The sequence below is a fragment of the Siniperca chuatsi genome, linkage group LG23 (assembly GCF_020085105.1).
Source record: "Siniperca chuatsi isolate FFG_IHB_CAS linkage group LG23, ASM2008510v1, whole genome shotgun sequence".
Taxonomy (NCBI): Eukaryota; Metazoa; Chordata; class Actinopteri; order Centrarchiformes; family Sinipercidae; genus Siniperca; species Siniperca chuatsi.
In genome coordinates this window covers 7,966,730-7,989,348 of record NC_058064.1, presented here as the reverse complement: position 1 = coordinate 7,989,348, position 22,619 = coordinate 7,966,730, and the positions used below count along the sequence as shown (strand labels likewise).

General features: G+C 40.8%; 1 protein-coding gene across 12 annotated transcripts in view; it reads right to left on the bottom strand.

Moving 5' to 3' along the window:
* Positions 1–22,619, bottom strand: part of anks1b (ankyrin repeat and sterile alpha motif domain containing 1B) — a 235,707-nt gene that overhangs the window by 39,142 nt on the left and 173,946 nt on the right. For 11 of the 12 annotated variants that reach the window (XM_044185785.1, XM_044185784.1, XM_044185790.1 and 8 more), the window contains 6 exons: positions 17,983–18,641; positions 17,153–17,275; positions 14,807–14,876; positions 12,550–12,656; positions 3,186–3,284; positions 1,376–1,528 (listed from right to left, as the gene is read on the bottom strand). In XM_044185785.1, coding sequence (XP_044041720.1) covers positions 1,376–1,528; positions 3,186–3,284; positions 12,550–12,656; positions 14,807–14,876; positions 17,153–17,275; positions 17,983–18,641 — 1,211 coding nt within the window. Of the gene's footprint in view, positions 1–1,375; positions 1,529–3,185; positions 3,285–12,549; positions 13,365–14,806; positions 14,877–17,152; positions 17,276–17,982; positions 18,642–22,619 lie in introns of those variants that run through there. The other variant, XM_044185797.1, reaches the window with a different exon arrangement.

Genomic DNA, 22,619 nt, shown 5'->3' with positions numbered 1-22,619 from the left:
CATAGGAGCTCAAATGTCAAACCTTGTTATCATCCACCATTACTGATATTTATAGGAAAATTCAATCAAGGGAAAGCAGCTGCAAACTATCGACTTGCTCTTTACTACTGCAAATTTTATCTTCTACAGCAAGACGAAGAGCTGTTATGACAAGAAGTAGAATAGAGAAAAAGCTTAAAAAACATGCAGTAAGGTTATAACTGCAAAAATGCACCTCCTTGCTGTCTGTATTCTTAGCACGCATTGCTCAGTAATGAGGAGAAATGCCTGATGGGCATTCTGCACAGTATGGCCTCGGCATCCTTCCCACAGAGGGAACTTTCACATCGAGTTCAGCCTTGTTTTGGATATAAAGCCAAAGGACAAAGCTTGTGCGTGTGCTGATGTATGGGTCTCCAGTGTGATATATTGACCAGGAAAAACAAATCAGTCTGTCACCAAGGTGAGAGATGAGGACAGAAACCAACAAGCGTTCAGCTTCACAAAGCCCCAGCTGTGCCACTGTTGTCCTTTATTACAAAAAAATATATCCATCATTTAACTGCTTAAAGGTGTAGTTAATATCTGTCTATGAGGGAACAGTTTGAGCTGTCACAAATGTCTTTAAAATAAGACATAAGACTGTATGTCGACACAAGAGGGATTACTCTATTAGTATCAAGATAGCATCGCTTGATTGAAAAAATAAGTTGTTTCACACAACAAGCAAGTGAAATATCCGTCCTATTTGTCCGGTTTGCAGATATACCTTGTTTAAAGAAGAATTTATTTGTTAAAGAGATAAAGCTGGCGTTATTCTATATTATTCTTATTGTCAACAAACCCCATGAAAAGACCAAAACTAACAATGTGTTAGTCCATCTCTCAATACTTTCCTGTTTCCCTACCCTGTCTGTGGCACTCAACCCCGAGCCTATTCCTTCCTAATGAAGAATTCATTTAAAGTTATTTAGTATTCCACTTTCAGTTGGAGTACTTGAGAGAGACATTAAAAAAAGAAAGATCAAAATTGAAGCAGCAGAGGCCAAGATAAAAAACTTTTAGTCCCTGGTATGTGCCAAACTAAAAAACCCTGGTTTTCTACTTTTCCCATAATGCAACCCAAAAGCATATTTCATTTGCCCGGCAAATGCTGACGTTGTTTAAACTCCATGCCCCTTGGTCATAACATTGAGAGCAAACTCTAACCGCTGATGAAGACCGTGAGATGTGGTTGAATGCTCTAGAAAAAGTTAGGAAGATTTTGTCAGGCTTTAGAAACTGAAGTATACTGGAGTGCCCCTTTAAAAACCATTCACCATTCGTATCTTTTAAAATTAACATTTTTTCAGGACTGCACGTAGAAGCAGGAAGTGAAAATAGCTATGTGACTCACATTGATAAGCTCGATCTCCCAGATCTTCTTGACCAGCTCCATGGAGGTGTAACCGTTGATGAGGAAAGACTTGGTGTAGTCGCCGAGCTCCAATGACTCCAGCCACTCTGCCACCGATGTGGGGTTGTTGCCATCGTAACCAATAGGTCGCACCTTCGGTACAGACAGGAAGAAGAAACAGAGTGGGGAGAAAAGTGATCTTTCACGTTCTAGTATTTTTAACTTTATATTACTTTTCTGCAGTTCTTTACAAATCTACATATCCTAGACTGCTGAGCATATTTCTTAATATCTCTTTTCATGATGTGAATTTGTTTTCATTCATGTTCTCATAAATTTAGTGATACTGTAAGGAAATGTTGGATGTGTTTTGCCATTTTTCTGCCCATATGGTACATATGGAGCTTTGTACCATAGAACAGCTGGTATCTTAAGGTACGCTCTGCACAAATGCTAACTACATTACAGCCCATTTTTTACGTAACATGATAGCTGTTTGAATTTTCTTTACACTATATTTGATTGCTGCGCTGCACTGTTCTCCTTTTCTGTCTTCATTCGGCTGCAACAGCCTAATTTCTATATGAGGATCATTAAATTTATATTTTAAGACCTTTCTCAGTTCAGCAGGGTACAGGAGCATAGAGCACAAGTTTATAACTACATACTGGATTAAAATCATGTTGTTCTCATACATTTGCAGTGCAAACAAGTAAACACAAGCATAACTTTTGAGAAAGGGCAGAATAGGACGCCAACAAAACAGCAGGGGGTTATTGCCTTGAGTGAGATACTTTGAGAATGTAGCGGATAATTCATAATTCATTCACTTTTATTTTGACAGTCAAAACAGCTTCATAGAGGTTATGGTGTTTCAAACAAACATCCCACATCCTCCACCTTAAGTTGAACATGAGTTTGCCTACGTGTGTGAGGGCAGACAAAAGTTAAAGGTTTCTTTTTTCTTTTTTTGGGAAGTTTATGGGGGATTGAGAAGAGGAAAGTGCTGACTGGAGATCAAAGTTTTCTGGGTGTCTGTGTAAAACCTGCTTATCTCTGAGCTCAGAGTCCCCCTTTTTCTTTCCGTCCTCTCTTCTGCAGACTCCTTTTTTCCTGCTCTCACTCCATACAGTCCCACACCTTTGATCTTACTTTCTGTCTCACACACAAAAGCTTTTGACCTCGCACAAACTTTCCTATAAGTCTGTAAGTATTATTTGTGTTATTTCAACAGCTATTGGTCCCTTTTTTAAGCAACTGTTGGCATTTTGTCTGTAACAAATTAGAGTTCCAAGTGTTTCTGTATGTTTTTATCTGTATGTGACTTTTACAGACACAGGACAATATGGACTCAGCAAAGTGTGAGCAGTTTCTTGCATCATTTCATTTGATGTGGTTTGGATGCTGTGATCTCCTGTGATATAGCTTAGTGCATCTTTTCCTTAATCCCCCAACTCCTTGGCACCTTGTCTAAGTATTCTGCATAACATGCTGAGAGAAACCTAACCACCCACAGAGAGAGTTATATCACATGGAAAGACAGATGGAGCTGGAGATTTGCTAAATTTTATACCAAACAAAACGGATTGGCTGCCGCTACAAGTGAAGATCTCATTTGTATTATGTTACCTTACAATCTTAAACTGGAAATATAGACTTGAGTAGTTTAAAAAAAAAAGATGGATTTATGTAACTTGCATGAGACTGACTTTACAATAAACACAAGTTAGAACACTCAGATTTGGTGAATGTTTACTCGGAGATGTCTGAGATGTTCTTGTTGGAGTGTTGGATTAGCTGCAGTACTGACCCTGGGCAGCAGCCGTATGGCCTGCAGGAGGCGTTGTCTGTGGGCAGAGTTGAGGATCCCAATCTCTAGCAGGTCCTGGTCTTCCACCACATTGCTGCCCTGCAGAGTAACAAAACAACAGCTAAGGTTAGCATATATGCAGCATTTTTCCACCCAGAGCTAACAATTCAACAGAGTCTAGGATGACTTTAATGACAGTTCCCTTACAAAAAACAATACAAAAGCAGTATGCAATGTTCATGTCCTATATAAAAGTTAATAAAAGTTTTAGTAGCAGCTTATTTGGCTCATTTTTATACACAACAATTATTTTATAAAAGGACCACACCAATGTGTTGGCAAGTTTTAGCTCCTCAACTAAAAATCATGTATACTTTGAATTTTGCTGACCATTTTTGAATGTATGCTCCACAGTTTTCAATCTTTGGAAGGGTTTTTCCTACCATTCTAGGTGGCCATTTCTTTCCATTTATTGCCATACTGTAGGCAAATCAAGTCACAGACTCTTCAAGCTTACTTGAGTTGTGTAATCCATCACAGTGAACATAAAGTGTTCATTAAGTGTTTGTTTTTTAAAATTCCATTATCATTGCATGGTTGCTGTCCAACAAAAAGTGGCAGACAGCAAGTTTGATATTCTTATTTAAGACTCTGGTGCACACACAAGACACACACACACACACACACACACACACACACACACACACACACACACACAGCAGCCCGTATGGGTTTAGTTCAGAGTTTTACCTTTAATTAATCCAATGGGAAACCTTAAGAGACCTATCAGTCATCCCCCCCTCCAGAGAGTCAGAAAGAGAGAGAGTATTCATGCAGACAGATAATTAGAGGAAAGGTGGGATGCAGGGAGGGATGGGAAGAGATGTGGTGTGCATAAAGACAGCTGCAGCAGAGAGAAAGGCCGACTCAGCCAGAAATACCATCAGAAATATAGATTCTGACAGAAGTGAGAAGTAAAGAGAACTAATCACCAAAATGATGGTAAAGAAACAGAAGGAGAGGGACTGTGACCAGCCTGGAGGCAGTCTCAGGACCCCCCCCACACACACACACACACAGACACATGTGTAGGACTGAAGGATTACACTTGTCAGTCCGTCTACATCTCCTTCCTGTCAAACTAATAACAGTGATAAACATCCAAGAGACGAGGGAAGAAAAAGCAGGTAGATAGCAAATATCTGCTTTTTCCTCCGACTCTGGGGACTGCTGTGCCCTCGAAAGGGACATTTTGCTCCAGGGCTGTGACATTTTAATTCTAGACAGGAGATAGCTGTTGTTTAGTTTTCTCTGTAGTATCCTGAAGAACATTCGCCTGAGAAATCCCTCTTCAGGTGGCGTAATTTCTGAGACTCTACATCTACTAGGCTAGGCTTCTTGATCATCACATAATTATTACTAGACATTTATATTCTAACTAGAGGGCTTTGAACTGGCCCAGACTACAAACTGGTCAAGACCTGACAAGCAACTAAAATATCAAACATGGAAGAAAGGTGGAGGGAAATGCCAGGTTATTCAGGAAATGTAGGAGCAGTGCTGGAATCTACTGGATGTAACTGTTGAGGAGCCCTTGATCAATGCATCTGAGCTGGAGCTGAAGACTGTGGTTGTATTGGGCATCTCCCAGATGTGAATGTGTGGATATCCACTTGTTTAAAAATAAGAAAAAGGACAATGTTGGAAAACCTCACACAAAACGTAACATAAGGATGATTTTAAAGTTTTATGGAGCCCCATGGAATTCTATGGTGGAAAAAAATACGGATGTGGACATCTGTGCACATAGTGCTAAATCATGCAATAGGTTTAGCAATGTGTGCTCTTGAATTAATAAACCATACTAATGGTTAATAAACCATAATAATTGTGCGAACACACAAGTTCGCCAGTCAGACTATTCCACTGATCAACATCTGGCGGCAGTAACACGCCATTTGCTTTACAAATGTTTTAGGAGGGAGTAAATGCATTCCGCAAAGATTCACACAATGTGAAACACTGAATTTAAACATAAATTTGTTTGTTTACAAGAAAACTTCACAGGTTACCTTAAAGAGTAACTCCATGCTAGATTTTGGAAGAAGGAAAAGCATAACTGCACTCGCCTCTCTGGTTTGAAATGTAATGTAAGTCTCCAAAACATCACAGCTGAGTGTGGCCAGGTGTGGTCTAGTTGACAGGACAGGCCAGATTATTAGACTGGGTGCAGTTACTCTGTTTTTCTGACATTGATTATTTATTGGTCCATTCATTAAGTGGGTAGAACATTAAATAACTAATTGTAGTACTATAAAACTATCTAACCCACACACCCCTTTTATTCTGAAGGTCAAAGGTCCATATCGAAAGTCTTACTGTTTCCAATGCATCTTCACTCTGCTCTTCACCTCAGTTTATTAATCCATGCGCACAGATTGCTAAACCAAAAACATGGTCTATTAATCCATGCTCTCATTTTATTAATCCATGCACTCAGTTTATTTCCACATCAAATTTTCTTTTTTGTACCTTATGCCCCTCAGCAGTGTCTCTAAACTTTACCTTGATGAACGAAAGTTTCAAATGTCAACATACTTTGGGACATAAAAGCCCCTTAAAAAGTGCTGCAGGCTTATTAGTATAACTTTGTCTCCAGGGCTGCACCAGTGTGTCCCTGTACTGCAGCAGCAGCTGATTGGGCTCATCCTGTGGCTAAACTTATTCCTTCCACATTCTCCTCACCAACCTGTACGCCGGGGCCTCTGTGAAAAGAGTGCAGTTCATAGATCAGCTCCCAGGCTGATTAACAGAGCGCAGAGCAAAGCTAGTATTGAAGTTACCATGCTACAACTTCACAGCAGAGTAATGACTCAGAGAGTCAGCACAGAGTAGATTGTGGGGGGATTTAAAGGGATGACTAATTGCTCCCTGTTGGGATCCTGATAGAAAAAGATAGAGTTCCTTAATGTTTGTTCTTTCTTTCTCCAAACCTATCCTGTCCTCTTTCCCTTTCTGTCTTAACATTAATGTTAGCCCCACATCTGCCATTTCCAAGTGCACATGATGGATCAGAGGATAAATATCAGATGGAGACACCAATAGTACTCGAGTAAGGATAAATGAGAGAGTAACAACATAAATCAAATAATGACTGTCTTCTAGGCTCAGCTCTTCCTCCTAATGCCTACATTGTTTATTTTGTATTGTAGAAATAAATAGTTATTCTATCTTGCATATGTATGATAAATTCCCAAACACTTTGTATGCAGCACTGGTATGAACACTAACTATCTATTTTGCTGGTGGCAGAAGGTGTTTAGCATCCACAGTGTTAATAAAATTGCCATGGCCTGTGGTTAGCTTGTGATACTTCGACCACACCATTTAAAAACAGCCGCAGTGGGTCATAAACACTCTGAATGCAGGAATTAAAATTCATGCAGAGCGGCAGGGGGTTGAGACAAGACTAGAGATGGAGCAAAAATTGATATTCAGTGATGGTAGTGAAGGCTATTATCGTTGCCAACAGGCTTAAGCGAGTACTACAAATCATGCTCGGCCTACTGTATCTCTTCCTCTTTTCGCTGTTCTGTTGCTTTCATGCATGTGTTCATCTCTCGCCTTTTCTCTCTCATTGTTTTCCCATTCTTCATTGCTCTGCTATCAAATAAGTTGTCCTCTTTTTTTCATTATTTTGTTTACTCTCTCTTACTTACTATTAAAACCCTCTATTCATAAGAATTTCTCGTTCAGAATAATAAATTCCTTTATGAGGAGGATTAGAGGTGCCACCTTTGAACGAAATATGGATATTAACAATATATAATTTCAAATATAGTTGTTTCGTCCCTCTGACGAAGAGTTGAGTCTAATTTCACTAGCCTCGAAGCTGCTCTTATCTGCTGCACGACCGCATGCTTTATCTCTTCATTTCTGCTATCTATCGAGTACTGCGCCTTTATTCGTTTTTGTAATTCCATGTACAAACCCAACCCAGCTCTACCTTTATCTTCATCAACTGGCTTCTGTTTTTCTTTCAATTCATTGTGCTGCATGAAACCAAATAAAAAAGAATCATGATAAAAGACCTTTGACAAAAAGTGTGCATGCGCCAACGTGCATGCTGCCTGTTGCCGTTGCTCCGTCTCGTCGTTGTCTAATAATCTGGTTAATCTGCTACACTTAACTTGACAGTACTCATTATTGCACTATTACTTATATTATTACATTGTATTATACCGTACATACTGATCAACCTGTAAATCCACTTTTGTACTTACACTTATTTTAGCTTTTATACTTATATCCACTTTGTACTTAATTTATAGTGTAAATTGTAAATTATAGTGTATTATATTATGATTTGCTTAGAACTTCTATTCCTGTGTGCATTGACGTGATAGTGAGCAGCTGTAATGAAAGAGTTTCACCTCGGGGATCAAAAACGTATTTCTGATTCTGACATGAAATTCTTTCACTGCTCACATCAGTATTTGTTTGTGTGTCTCGGTGCCTCCACAAGCCACAAAGCATCAGTTTATGTGATGCTTATGAGAGTTTCTGTAGTATTTATCTCTCAAGTGAGAGATATAACGAATCGTGCTTAATCTTTCCACTATCCACCTCCTTCCCTGTCTTCCTACCACTTCCATATTCTGGTCACATTTCTAAGCATCTATGCTGGCATGCCACGTTTAGTGAGTGTGTGTATGTTTGATGTGTGTTAACAGTGTGACTGCAGTCAGAGGACTAAGCAAGGTGAATGGTCTCTTTGCTACAGACTAGTCCCATAAAGATGATCCACCATTAAGTGGTTTTGAACATGCAAGAATTTGAGACAGTGCTTTCAATCACAGGTCATCCTTTTTCTGATTGGATGCATTTGGAGGGAAACATAAAGCCAGGCCTTGCAATGAAAACAGCTTGATATTTAATGTCCAACTGAAATCACAATTTGTCATCCCTTTTTGCTCAAGCTGCTATAATTAATATTCTTATATTAACAACGGATGGCGAAATTATGAAATGTGTGATGTGTCGCTCATAGTGATGAACAAACAGAATTACTACGTGATTCTGCTCTGCCCCCCAGCTCTAGGGAGCATTTTAGCATCTTTGAGCTCATCGCTTTGGTTTTTAGCTAGCCACCACATGGCCCTTCACTGTTGGTTCAGTCTCAGTGCTCTCATCAGCATTGTTTCCAGACCCAGCAGGCAACTGTTTTCAAACCCACTGCACACTACCGGCCCAGTGCCAAACAACAGATAGGCAAAGTTAACGACTCCCTGGTAAACTAAGTGCATTGTAGCATTTAGCAGCTCAAAGATACACATATTTCCCATTGTTTTCGTTTATGGCCAGCAACTGTTACTGTTGTTTCAGTCTCTCCGCTTTCATCAGCGTAGTTTCCACCAGCAACAGGCAGCAAAACTCACTGTACATCTGCCCAGCACCAAACACAAACAGACAAAGTTACTGACTAGCTGGTGAAGACAGTGGAGCATTTAGCAGCTAAAGAGCCAAATATCTCCCTCAGGCACTGGTCGAAACCAAAACAGAACAGGAGAGTGAATACTGGACTTATATCCATCGAGTGGTCAGAAACGCGACTTCAAATGAATGCTAATGTCGCTCTGGATGTGTAAATAGACAAATAAGTTTGCCATATCAACTTTTTAAGGTCACAATATGTCTTGTGTTGTATTGTTATGTTTACAGCTTGCCCCAGGTGGCCAAAAAATCAATTAATGTAGGTTAATTGTTAGTTTTTGAAAAAGAAGAAAAATTATATCAGAAATGTTCCTTCAAGCCTGTGCTACATTGACTAGCTAATTAGCTGTCTAGCCAGCAAACTGACATTAAGCAGGCACCTTTCTCTGGTAGCCTGTTCAGCAAGCCAAAGTGCAAGACAAGGCTTTGTTTGTATCTTAACAGACATTAGCTAGACAGCAAATGTGGGTTGTGGCACAAAGTCCGTGGCTCTTTTTGTGCTGCTTTCGTTCAGCTCCACTGTCTGTCTACTCACCCCCCTCTTACACAAACATATGTATGTACAGTCATTTAAAATGGGGCGTGATTAGTCTCCATCCAGTGTCCTTCATATCAAACACTGTCTCCCTAACAACCACCCCACCCCTTTGCTATTTGTTCATCAGTCTAGCAGCACTTGTCCTCTACTGGCCTGTTAAGGTGACCAGACACACCCACTCTAATGACCCCCATTAGTGGTAAATGGTAATAGTAGATTGGAATGGTCCATGTTTATGTGTATGTGTGCATACATCCCTGCACAGTATGTGGTGCCTTTTCGCTGTCATACACTGATACAGATCAGACTCAAGGTCAAATTAATTTGCAAATTAATGCGCTGACTTGTTCCAGTTTGAATCTGCCATTTAACTTGATTTCCCATACGGAGTGGTGCTGAAATGAATTTGACCCAAACCTCTCCTTGAAGAATCCACAGCCAACAATAAATAAGGAGCGCTGCAAATACCAATGTAATCCCAATGTAGCCTGTGCCTCAACTGCATTATTATCAATTTGTGGTAGCCACTGAGTTTTCCCAAGGTTGTAAAACATTAACTTGTCTTCCTGTTTAGTCACGAACAACAAAAAGAGGTTAAAAACTCCACTCAGCAAGTAGGATGCCAGAAAGACTTTAAACAGAGAAAGACCCGGAGAGAGGCCCAGTCACAAAAGGGACTTTGAAGTCGCCAAGATGTTTGCAAGGCTGTTTCATCTTAGCTCTTTTCAATATTAATTGTATCCAAAGGCATTACAGAGGAGACAACTGAGCTTTTGAGAAACACATTTTGAGAAGAGGGGTGAGGCCAGGAGAGGAGAGAATCCCAAGTCTCTCAGAAGTACTGCCAAAAACTGTTATCGACTATAAACTAGGTGCAAATGAGAGTAAAATATGTTGGTACGCTGATATGATGGCATGTATGTGTGTGAGTGTGTGCCAGTGTAAGAGGAAGGAGTGTAAATGAATGGAGGGTGCACCTGGGGACATTACTAATAGAAAAAAGACATTTTGAGCTAAAAAAGAAAAAGAAAAATACTGCTTATGTGAACAGTCAACGGCTAACGGTTGCCAAGACTCTTCCACAGCTGCTGCAATGATTCCTACCTCGACTCATTTGCTCACTTACCACTATAGGAAAACAGATGTGACCCAATGCCAATACACAGCAAACAAAAATAGTTCTTTTTGAAGACTTCCACAAAATGTATGTTTTAATTCAATATAAGACAGCTAACATTCGGAAGAAGTGATCTCTGCTAATAGCAAAAAAGTTTAATTTTAATTTCATTTAAATGGGAAGCAGTTGTTGGATTAATTTGATCTTACAACCTTATACTCCTAAGAATTTAGGAATAAATGTATATTTTAATGTAAAAACCTTGCCTAGCACAGATTATGGGTAAATAATTCATATAATTTACTACCTATGAACTTTCTATCACAGCCTGGAATTCAAACCATAAATATGTACAAAAAGGATAACTTAGATTTATGCTGGAGGCATTACCATCCACTACCACACAAGGATTTAGAGAGAGAAAGAATTACATAGTAATACAGAGAATTTTCCGTCTTTCTTTTTTTGATTCATTGTATTTCTCTTCTCGCTTATTTTATGTTGTAAGGAACTAGTTGTTCCATATACTGTAAATATCACCACTGTTTATGGTATGGCAACATGTTTTTTGATCAAAACATCATGCCAACAAAGCTTTATTAAATTGAACTGACACAAGGAAAAATAATAAGGAATAAAGAGGACAGTAAAAGAGGAAGGAGGAGAGAGTACTGGTGAGGTTTGTATGCTGGTGTGTTAGTAGCAGTCTAAGACTGGTTAATATGGAAAAATGATAATCAGCCACTGCAGAGATCTGAGATCTGAGTTTAAATGTAGATGAGCAAACAGGAGAGCAAGAGTGTCCTCTCCCACACACATGCGCTACACACAATGAATGGCAACTTTCTACTTGCCCCAAAACCAATTACTTTGTATTAAATACATAAGGATTTGTGTAAAGTGTGGCCAAAAACATACAGATACACACTGACCACGTGTGGGAGAAACACATGAAGAAAGAAACAGAGATTCTGTGATTTCCTCCTGTTGCCAGGGTAACCAAATGAACAAATACAGGTCACACTGAGTGAAGGACCAGAATGCACACACATACTTACACACATACATAGCTAAATACATACATTGTTATTTCAGGAAAAAATATTTAACTGCCTTTTCTCTCATCTCCTGGAAGTGATGAAGTCAAATTAGTATAACTGTACAATAATAAAGGGCTAGAAGCCCTATTTCAATGAAAAATGTTTAGTATAGAAAACACATTCTCCTCTACTCATTGGTAAAATACGTTCATACCTGTTTTATACAGTCTATGGCTAATACGTTTAGTACTATGCTTTTAAAACCCTTTGGATAAACCACAAAATATTTTTCTCTTCGGTCATGAAAAGTTGCCATTTTGGAGATATGAGGTTTTCCCCCAACAGCGACAATCTGCAACTCATCCAGTCAGCTATGTCTCCCATTTTTCTGCCTCTGCTGCAGTTTCTCTCAATTTGGCTTCATCTCTTCACTTTCCCTCATTCCCCTCATTTCCCTGCTTCATCATTCACTTACCCTCTCTCTTCCTGTGACCCACACATGTACACACACCCACGTCAACATCAAAAGAGTTTCTGAGTGCGAAATGACCCAGCAAGTCTCTCTTCCTACATCACTGTAGATGAAGGGACCATCGGATAAAACAGAGGACCAGGTTGCCTCCTGATCCACAGGCTACAGGTGGCTGTATTTCTGTGTGTTCATGTGCAAGTGCATGCAAAAACCATGAAACAAGCATGATTTTGACATGTGTTTTTAGTGTGGTATGAGCATTTATGTCTGCAGCTTGATGCTGGAGATGTGGCAAAGGATTTCTGTGCGTAGGAGGACCTCACATGGCATCAGTGGGGAGAGGCAGCAATGATGGGAAAGGAAGAATGAGAGAGAAAGAGAGATAAGATGATACAAAGAAGAGGAAAGCCAATGAATAAAAGATCTCTGAAGGAGAAAAAAATAGTCATGCTAATCACTGCAAAGAAAACTATGACAGATAATGAGCTACACCTAAGGGAGCAGAGAGAGCTTAGAGGGAGGTGGGACAAACAGAGAGAAGAGATTGCAATTAAAGCACGAAAAAAGAGTTAACAGCCAAAACAAAGACAGGAAGAACAAGAACAAGGGAAGAGAAATGTATGAACATATCCCATCCTAAACTCCCAGCATCAAGATCTCTCCTGCCTCCTTTCCCCCCCCAAAACAGTCATGAAAACACTCACCATGAACTGGACGTTGTCAAACCCATTGGCCAGCAGGTGGTTCTCATACTGGACCAGGCCAATGGAGTCGAGCCACTGGCCCACGGACTGCAGCGGGCAGCGGGGACCTATGAGGGGGTGGAGGGGCAAACGCTTCAGTAGGGAGTAGCCGTCCACGCGGTAGCAGCGGCAGTCCGGCTGAGACAGCTGGCACTGCCACATCATGTTATGGCGGGCAAAGTGGCTGTCGAACGAGCCCGCCATGCTTTTGAGGAGTCTATTGGCAAGGCAGCAGGAGGAGGAGGATAAAGGAAGCAGGTAGAGGAGGGGAAAGGTGAAGAAAGAAGGAGGAGGAAAAGGAGGAAGGGGAGGCTAGGCTAGGCTAGAGGCATGGTGAGGATGGAGGGGTCAGCATGCAAGGGTGCAAGCAGGTAAAGGGTAGGTTAAGGCGTCCAGATGCTGCTTCTCTGAATCCAGCCAGAGGGAGGATGAGAAGGGGGTGAAGGCTAAAGTTGTATCCAGAAAAGAGCTTCCATCCTGGGGTTAAATCCTGCCAGAGATGAGTGTTAGATAAGACTGGAGGTATAGATCCGCAAGCAAAAGCGACTGACTATGTTTGTCGCGCACAGCACAGCAGCCGCTTTCTTTTTCAGCTGTTGCGCTCGCTTGGCTGCTCCTGTGAGCGTGTGTGTGTGTGTGTGTGTGTGTGTGTGTGTATGCAAGTGTGTGTAAGAGAGAGAGTGAGAGAGAGAGAGGAAGAGCGAGAGCTGCCTGCGCTGTAGATTTCTCTTTATCAAGTACTCCCACTCTCATCTGTATGCTTCTGCAGCCTCCTCTCTCTCTCTCTCTCTCTCTCTCTCTCTCTCTCTCTTCTTTCTCTGAGCGCTGCTTTCCTCCCTCATTCCCTCCCTCACTCTCTCTCTCGCTCACTTTCCTCTGTCTACCTCCTGTCTATCTTCTCTCAGGGTGTCGATCGTCACCCTGCTCTCTCTACATATATCTGGCTCGCTCTGCTGATAATAGCCATCACAACAGCTCCAGCTTCTTTGTCTGTAAGAAGTCCAGCTCCCTCCCACTCACACACACACACACACACACACCATGCTGAATGCATGTATGCAGCCACATCTATATGTATGTGTCTGTATGTGTGGTGTACTGTGTTGTAGCTGATGTGTGTGTTGTTGGTAGTGACGGGGGGCTGGTTTGGCACAAACAGGATTTCTCCCTGTGGTAACCATGGTTAGCAGGGGCTTTGCATTCATAGATGAAAAGAGAGAGGGAGAGAGAAAGAGGGGAGGGGATCAGGAGGTGGAGGATGGGGGAGTTAACACAGGGAGAGAGAGATGAATGCGGTAAATAGAAGTGAGTAGCGGAGGATTCACGGTATGCAGGTGAAAAAAATGGAATAAACAAGGATTTGATGCACAAGAATGTCTAAAAGCAGAGTCACCCACACATCCTCATACAAATTAAAGGATCATTCTGGTTCATTCAGGTCTTATTTTCGTAGTTTTGGCCATCAATCCTATAGGTTATAATGAATGAAGCTTTTAGTGCAAGTTGAGGATGGAGGCAATTGTCAGTCGTCATTTCTCTGGGGCTCCACCTCTCAGTTATTAATCAATGAACTCAACAGGATCTGTTTGCGGGCTTCCTGTCAACTAATGAGCATCAAGGATGTTTAACTACCTTCCCTGTTTCGTCTCTGTGTAATGTCATTGCAACCACCTCGCCCCTCCATATCCCATCGCCACCAGTGTCATCTGTCTGTGGCTCCCTAGGACATTGGTTCCTAACCCTTTTGTATTGTGACCTCTTGAAATGAAGCAATTTCTACTTGCGACCCACCGTCAATACTTGCATATGTGTATGGGTTAGTAACAAGTTAACCAAGAAGTAAAAGTAATTATTAATTTTTAGAGGCCTAAAGAGGTACTATTATCCAGTCATTCACAACAAAAAAAGCTAACTTTTTTTTTCAAATTTTGTGTAGCAAATACTTTTTTCTGCTTTTCTATGCTGTACATTTTCTGACTCCGCCAGGATCTATTGCATGACCCCTTGGGGAGTGGACCCCCAGGTTGGGAACCACTGCCCTTGGGGGATCTCCAGTTGGCTGCTATCTAGGAATCTACTCCTATAATTTATCTAATTGACAAGCTCAATGCCAAACTCTCTGTATTACATAAATAAAGCATCTGGATTGTTGTTTACTTGTAGTGTGTTTCCTCACTGTGAATTAACACTCACACATACATACTTGTGTGTATTTTACCTGAGGTGTCCTCCTTGATGTCCAATCCACTGCCTATTCCTGCCCCAATAGAGCTCATAATCTTGTCGATCTGAACAAACAGGAGAGAGAGAGAGACAGAACCAGAGTTAGAGAGATGTACAGCATGTGCAAGGGAAAGTCATGTCACAGTAATAAGGCTAACCCCTATTTCTGGATTCAAGTGTCACATAACATGATCATTATGCCAGCCAGCACACTGAACTGTCAGTCATTCCCCCTGTGAATTGAAAAAGCATGGAGGAGCAGAGGGGGAAAAAGATGTGTTAGCAGGAAACTTAAAGGCAGAGCAGAGATGAAAGAAGAGGAAGACTGGATCGGAGGGAGCTACAGTGGCTTCATTAGTGTCTGGCTGCTGACTGTCGACCAGTCATCCCTGACCCTGGGCCTGCTGCTAACCACTGAACTATGCAACCTGCATATCCATCCACCTGTCAGGACCGCTGGCTCACCACGGGTCAGAGAAAACTGGCCTTGCTGCGACTGGTCTGAGACCAGTGTTTAAATGGCCAGGTCTGACAAATGCAGACAATGTGCTGGCGGACGCTGAAGGTGGCCTTATCATAGTAGCTGAATAAACAGGTGGCAACTTCTGGCTAAACAGTCATAGTACATTGATAAAGAAAAGATGATAATTAAAGCTGCACTAATATTGTTTTTTTATATAAACAATGGATTAAATAACTACGTGTGATCTGAAAGAGGTCAAACAAACCCATTGAGAATAATCAGCCACCTCTGCTGTTCCTTTCAGCTCCCTCACTGCACAAGAAGTTGGTCTGTAAATTGTTATATATATATATATATATATATATATATATGTATGTGTGTGTATAAATGGATGTTCACAACTGAGAGTTAAGTTAATAATTTTACCGTTTGGCTAACCTGGGGGTTTGTTTAAAACTTGTATGATCATCTGACTGCTCATGTTTCTTGCCCTTTTGCACATCTTTTTAGCAGAATCACCATGTGCCCAGATCTCAATAATTGGTTAGGTGACAAAAATATTTTTATCAATAGGAAAGAAGAACAAAACTAAAAAAATATAAGACCCAAGTTTTTATATACTGGAATTATCCTTTAATGGATCCACCATTGCTGTAGTTTTCTAGACCAAACACATCTTTGGTGGTTAAAAATGTCTTTCTGAATAGCTCAAGTACCAACATTTCGCAAAAGGCTGTTAATTACCATCCAAATAACCACAAACAATCCAATACTTAAACGATTTTCAAGGTAAAGCCAGATTAAAGAAATTTGTAACATACAGAAAATAACAAGTATGCCTGTAGCACTGAGTATAGATATCTATCATTGACTGTTGTGGGACATCCCTCATGACTAACCTCTTGCTAGTAATGCAACTCTTTCCTGTGCATGTGCTGCAAATAGAACAGCTTTGTTATTTTTTTCCTCTGAAATCCCCATAGATCACTCCACAATTTCCCTGAAACCATCTTATCTCATCCTCCTGTAGCACGCAATTAAACAGGAAAGGTCATCTTAATTGCTGAGAATTATGGGAAATTCCATGATGATGGTAATTCATCATCATCAGCAAGTTATGAGCTGTGTTGAGGAACTAATGAACATGTAAATTTGGACAGGCATGCACAAATGTACTTTCACTCACGTGCATTAGCATTATTTTAAAAGTAGAGAGACTAATTAAGTCATCGTCATAATAAATATAAAGGTTGTGAGATTCTTGTAATTGTGTAAACAAAAGTGCGTGTTGTCTGTGGTGTAAATGATGACCAGTGAGCAGAAGCTAATGTGTCTGTGACCCAAAGTGTTTATAAGGGGGCGAGATCCAACAGTGGTGTCCAGTCAATGAATCACATCTGTGTCAGAGACCCTTTAATGCCAAAGAAGCTCCAGGCACAAACACACAGCACCCTCGACCTCTGCCCTCTACTCTCTATAACAGAAACTGCTTTCTGTCTTATATTGGGTCTTCCCTTTAGCTCTAGTGCTGGTTACAGAAGAAAATCAACGTGAGAGCGTGTTAAATTATCACTGGGGCTCCTTGTGCACCATAGTAGCCGAGTGGAATTCGAAGTGAGAAACCTCTACACCCACAGTGCAGAGTGCGGAGGTTTCAACTGCCCCTGCAGAGATGCTATACTTGAAAAAGCATGCTGGTTTTAACAAATTTTACTGTGGAAATACATGTAGTGTCACAGTAAAGGGACTGATTAACCTGAGTGGTTAAAAGTTTAAATTTTTGGGGTAAAATTGAACACTTTCCTCCTTCTTTAATATCTCAATTGATCCTAAACATCTGATAATAACCTGTACATGTCTGGAAAAACCTCTTCTTACCTCTTCCCACTCAGCAGTGAAGGAGGGCGTTCTCTCCAGTCTTCCACCGGGGCTGGCACCCTCTCCTGGGCTGGGACTTCCCGGCCCCTGGCCACGAGATCCAGACCCCCAGCTGTGCTCCTCCTGGACAAGACAAAAAACAACAATTTGTTGTTTACAGACAATGAGTTGCAAAGGTTGCCAATTATTTTAACCTTAAACATATGGACAACTGAACACTAAAAACTGATTAGAGAATAACCAAGTCCTTTCAGTGCTCATCAAAGTTTCATGCATAATGAAGCATTTTTCATCAAACAGACTATGTACTTACCTTATGATATATTTACTATGAATTAAAGAAGAAGTCTCATAAAATGTGCTGCACAGCAGGGAGCACTGTGGCCCAGATTAATAAGTTATCTAATTGGTTGGACTGGTTTCTGTGCTGTTTCTGAAGTCAAGAAACAGCAAGATGCAAACTACCTCTATGGCTGCATTATTTATACAACTGAATATTTACAATAAATGCATTTGCTTTCATAGCTAACAGATCTCTGTGCTGACCTAAACAGAGAAACTTTTTATAACTTTTAATAAAAGAGACTTTTATGGTTATCCCTGGCCTCTTATGTAAATGTCTCAGAAGAGCGAGATAGTATCAAAGAAAAAAGAAAATGTTAAAGTTTTAACTTGCCTTCATAATGCAACATAAATGCTGGGCTCCATTTTATAAATCATGCTGTTGTTAACGCTTTGATTTCACAGAATTACACAGAATGAGTCATTTTAGATGAAAATAACAAAAGAATATGGGAAATCTAAGTTGAGAAATGTCAGCAACAACTCACCTGTATGGGAGATACAGCTACCAGGTTGGAATCAGACTTGGACAGAGACTTGGACAGCTGCAGGTCCAACACACTGCGGGGCATGGACCTCATCCTCCCCAGGGTGCAAGCCCTCTCTTCGTAGCCAGCACCCGATGAACTGCCCTTGGGCACACTTCCTGTGTGGATCCCCCGTAGATCTGGAACTTTCCCGTTCTGACCAGAGTAGGACAAGGGTGGGCGGCCCAGCGTAGACCAGCCACGAGGTGGATCCACCTGCTCGCAGTTCCTGGGTCGGGCCTGGTCCTGGTTGACCCTAGTGTGGAAGATAGTCCGATACACCACCTGTGGCTTCTGGGGGTTGTTGGCGGTCGCCTGAGGCGACGACTCGCTCCCTGTTCTGGAGAAGACCTGAGAGGGTACTCCTCCGATCACAATGCTGAACTCCGGGGTCTGCAGCAGGCTGCTCTGGACATCTGTAGAGGCATATTTGCGGGGTTTGGGGCTGTAAAGATGGTAAGGTGTATCAGGGGTTTCACAAGCTGGGGAAGATCCATGAAGGAGGCCTGCAAACTCCTCTGGGATGTGGCTCTTCCTGCGCTCCTCCAACAGAGCGCTGGATGTGGAGGAAGAGCAGAGTGGAGGAGGAGGAGGCGGGTCTCGCTGGTATGGCCCGTCGTCTGCAAGGAGACACACAAAAACATTGACTGTTTAGGATTAAATCATACAGATTTGCATAAAATGGTCTTGTCACAACAACGATCCACACTAATGAATTTGCTCTACAAGAAAAACAAGACAGAGATCAGAAATTCACACTCACTGCACAAACAAGGCACACAACAATATTTAAAAGTGTAGAGCAAAATGTTTAGTACACAGCAGAACAGAGAGAGAGACGGAAGCAATGAGGCTAAAAAAACAAATACTGCAAAACAACCAAAGCTGGAAATAGGAAGATAAGAACGAGGTAATGCATTTTCTGCTTCCCTGTTGAAAAGCTGCACGTATGTATGTGACTTTCTGTGTGTGTGTGTGTGTGTGTGTGTGTGTGTGTGTCTGCTTGACTACTCGCATGTCAGTTTGTGAATGCTTATGTTCACATCTGCAAACAAGACCCTGAGGGCATGACAATTGTCTTGCATGTTAAAAAGATGTAGTCGTCATGATACTAGATGCAAAATAAGGGGTGCGTTATTTATTCTTACTCTACCATGATTATTTACTACACTTCACCAGAGCAGTGACACTCTCAAACTCATAATGATAAATCAACTCAATACAAGACTGTAGCAGAGGAGAAAGATTATGTTCCAGTGAGATTCAGGTTGTGGCTTAGCTCCTCCGGGAACAGCCCTGCTCTTATTTATTTATAGTTTCACAAATAAAGTGTTAAAGTTACAGTGTTACTCAAACTAAATGCCAAATTTATGGAGTTGGATGATTGGAGAATGATGAATGAGAACGATTAGTAGAAATTAGGGATGCCACGGTGAGGAAATTTTCCCACCTGTTAATAAACTCGTGACAACACTGGTGTTATTGATTACACCGGACATTTTACAAGAAAAGATATTTGTCGATGACGCTCAATATCTGTAGAATGCTTACTTTGATCTCATCATTTTGGCAGCCTCACCCTTGTGGTGCGCTTGAAGGTGTGTGCAGATTAGATGGATGCGGGAAATAGCAGTGCTGAGGGGGCTGTAGCACCCCCTAAAGCCAGGCATTATAAAAACCATCAATTGATAAAAAAGTGTGATGCAGACTCACAGCAGAGAGCTAGAGAGTGCTCATGTGGAATAGCACGAATATGGACATAAGTGTCGACGTGATATAAAAACTTTTTTTGATCATGAAGCCTATTGTTACTCTACAGTTCTGTGGTTTATCAGTGAAGTGTATGAACTGCACTGCAGACTGAAGTCTCTGTTAACAGTGACATACAGATAGATCCATGTTATATACACTTGTCTCCTCTATGAAACGCCTGTATCCTCACTGTGCTGCAAGGTGTTACCACCAGATGCTGCCACCTTCATCAGACAAAGTTTACAGATTGCCTCATTAATGTTATCTGGTTCCCTATTAGTGTTGGGTTCAAATCTGAAATATTGCCAAATAGGCACTTTTGCTTTTCGCTTCGACAAGACGATGGCGCAGGATTTGGTGTCAATCAACTCTCCTCACTGTTGTCAAGTGATAAGTGAAATCGGACTCCTGCTACTCTGTACTGCGACTCAATTTATAACTGTAGCGTATAGCGTAGCGAATTATCACCCGACTCTGCAGTTCCACTCAGCTCTACAAAGCTTTGGTTCAGTCTCTCATCAAGTCAAGTCAATTTCATTTATATAGCCCAATATCAAGAATCATAAATTTGCCTCAAGGGGTTTTACAATCTGTACAGCCTACGACACCCTCCATCTTTAGACCCTCGATTCAGATAAGGAAAAAATCCCCCCCCCCAAAAAACATTAATGAAGAAAATGAAAATGGAATATATTGGAGCATTTAGCAGCTAAAGAGCCAGATATTTCCCCGGTGAGTTGGTGGAGACCAGAAACAGAGCTAAAATGAAAATTGAATATTGGACTTCAAAACTTCAAATTAATGCTAATGTTACTCCATGTCTGCTGTTTGCTAACACATTCACCATACTGATGTCAGTACTTTTGTTGCACTGCGCCCAAGTGGCCTAAAGAAAAAATATCAATTTATTCAGGTTTAACTACAAATGATGTACACCTTATTATTAGTTTTACTGACAACTTTCAAATGCAGGTTGTACAGTTTTAGGTTTTTGGAAGTATTAGCACATGGACTACACAACTATTTTCAAGAGTCTTCTCATGGATTTTCATATTGCACTGGAATGAATGCAAACAAATTAATGGGCGGAACAGGATAAAATACATATTCATACATTTCTAAAACACAAGAACATGGGGTTAGCACTAATATAAAGTGTACTGTAGCTATGCAATTTGTATGTAATGGATAGAACATGCAGAACCACTGGTATGGTCAACATCCTGCAACAGGTTTCTCAGGATCTGATTTTGTTTTCCAGTCATCTGCTGATCAAACTATAATACAACATAATATTCTGTCTTGTCGCCTTACATTCTTTAAATAGTTAAAAAGAAAACTGTGTGTGTGTTTGTGTGTCGAGCCCAGATCTCTCTCTTTCTGTTTCTTGTCACTGTGTGTTAAGATTGTGTACCAGGCCATGTAAACAATCTCACCACTGATAAGTATCTCACACACACTCTCTCAACAGTCTCACAATCAATCACGTAGTCACTTGAATCAATAGAAACACTGCCTATCCTCAGTCACATGAATGCAAACTCTACAGTCTTGTAATCAAAACTGTCACTTGAATAACTGCATGTACCCCCACTGCCCCCATCACACACACTGAATTTAGAATCTTGTCATTTGACCGCATAGTCCTGCTGCCTGCCACCTCCTCACCCCACAAACACACACACACACACACACAGAGTCTCTGTTGTCAGCCAGTTTTAGCTAGCACTTCATGACTGTCCTTGGCACGTCCAGCCACATTTCCATATGAAACAATTACATAATGTGAGCAGGAGACTTTCATAAAATATAAGTCTGCAAAAGTTACTTTCCTGCTTTTTCTGCAAAAACCCCACAAGAGTGACTAACTGGAATCATTCACGGCATTTAAAAAGGGAGATACTTGAGCTCCTCTTATTGTGGAGGAATAAAAGTGGGAGAAAGTGGAACGATATTAAACATCAGTCCTCAAACAGAGAGCCGTTTCATATAATTCGGAATGTGAATGTTGCATTTTACTGCACCTTAACAGTCTGCTGTGTTTAAACTAAACACCCATTAACAGTATTTAGGTAATGAGGGTTGAAAACTAAATAATGACTCATCCTCAAGCGTTACATGAACTGAAACTGTCCTACACAAGCTGAAAGCTCTTTAGTTATGACTAATCCTCAACATTTTACAGGATAAACAGGACTAAGTAGCTAAAAGATCAGCATGAATACACAGTGTGTTGACCTTTGTCCTCAGCGCTTAACTTCTTTTTTGCCTGCACTGTCTTCTAGGTGATTGGTACACTTTGATCAATAGCGCTGATTATTGACAATATTGTCAGTGAATCAATTTTTGTGAGTTATTACATTTTAACTGGTAAGTAACTTGCTATTAAAAATATATACTTTAAATCTTTTTGGGTCAGATTAATCATACAAGGAGCATTTTTGTAGATAATCAAAGCAATATAACATTGGTATATGGGATTACCACAAATATTTCCTACATTTTGACAGCACCATGAAGGCATTGGTAAGTTACAATATTTTATATTTCATTTACACATTGTTCTTTATCTATGTGGTTTTCTCAGCCCTACCATGCATTTCTTTTGCAATGCTTTATCGCTCTCTCTATGCTTTCCCTCTTTTTAAAGATGAGAACCATTGGCAACAGGTGAGCCTGTTGGTCGTTATGGCAACAGAGAGCCCCAGCACGAGCATCTCTTCCAGTTTTTGGGCGGCTAAGTGTCTTTGGCCCTCAGGAGAGCAAGGGAAAAGTGTACGGCTGATAAACAGCAATCAAATCAGCAGGTGTGTGTGTTTGTCTAGACAGAAAAAAGACGCACTACA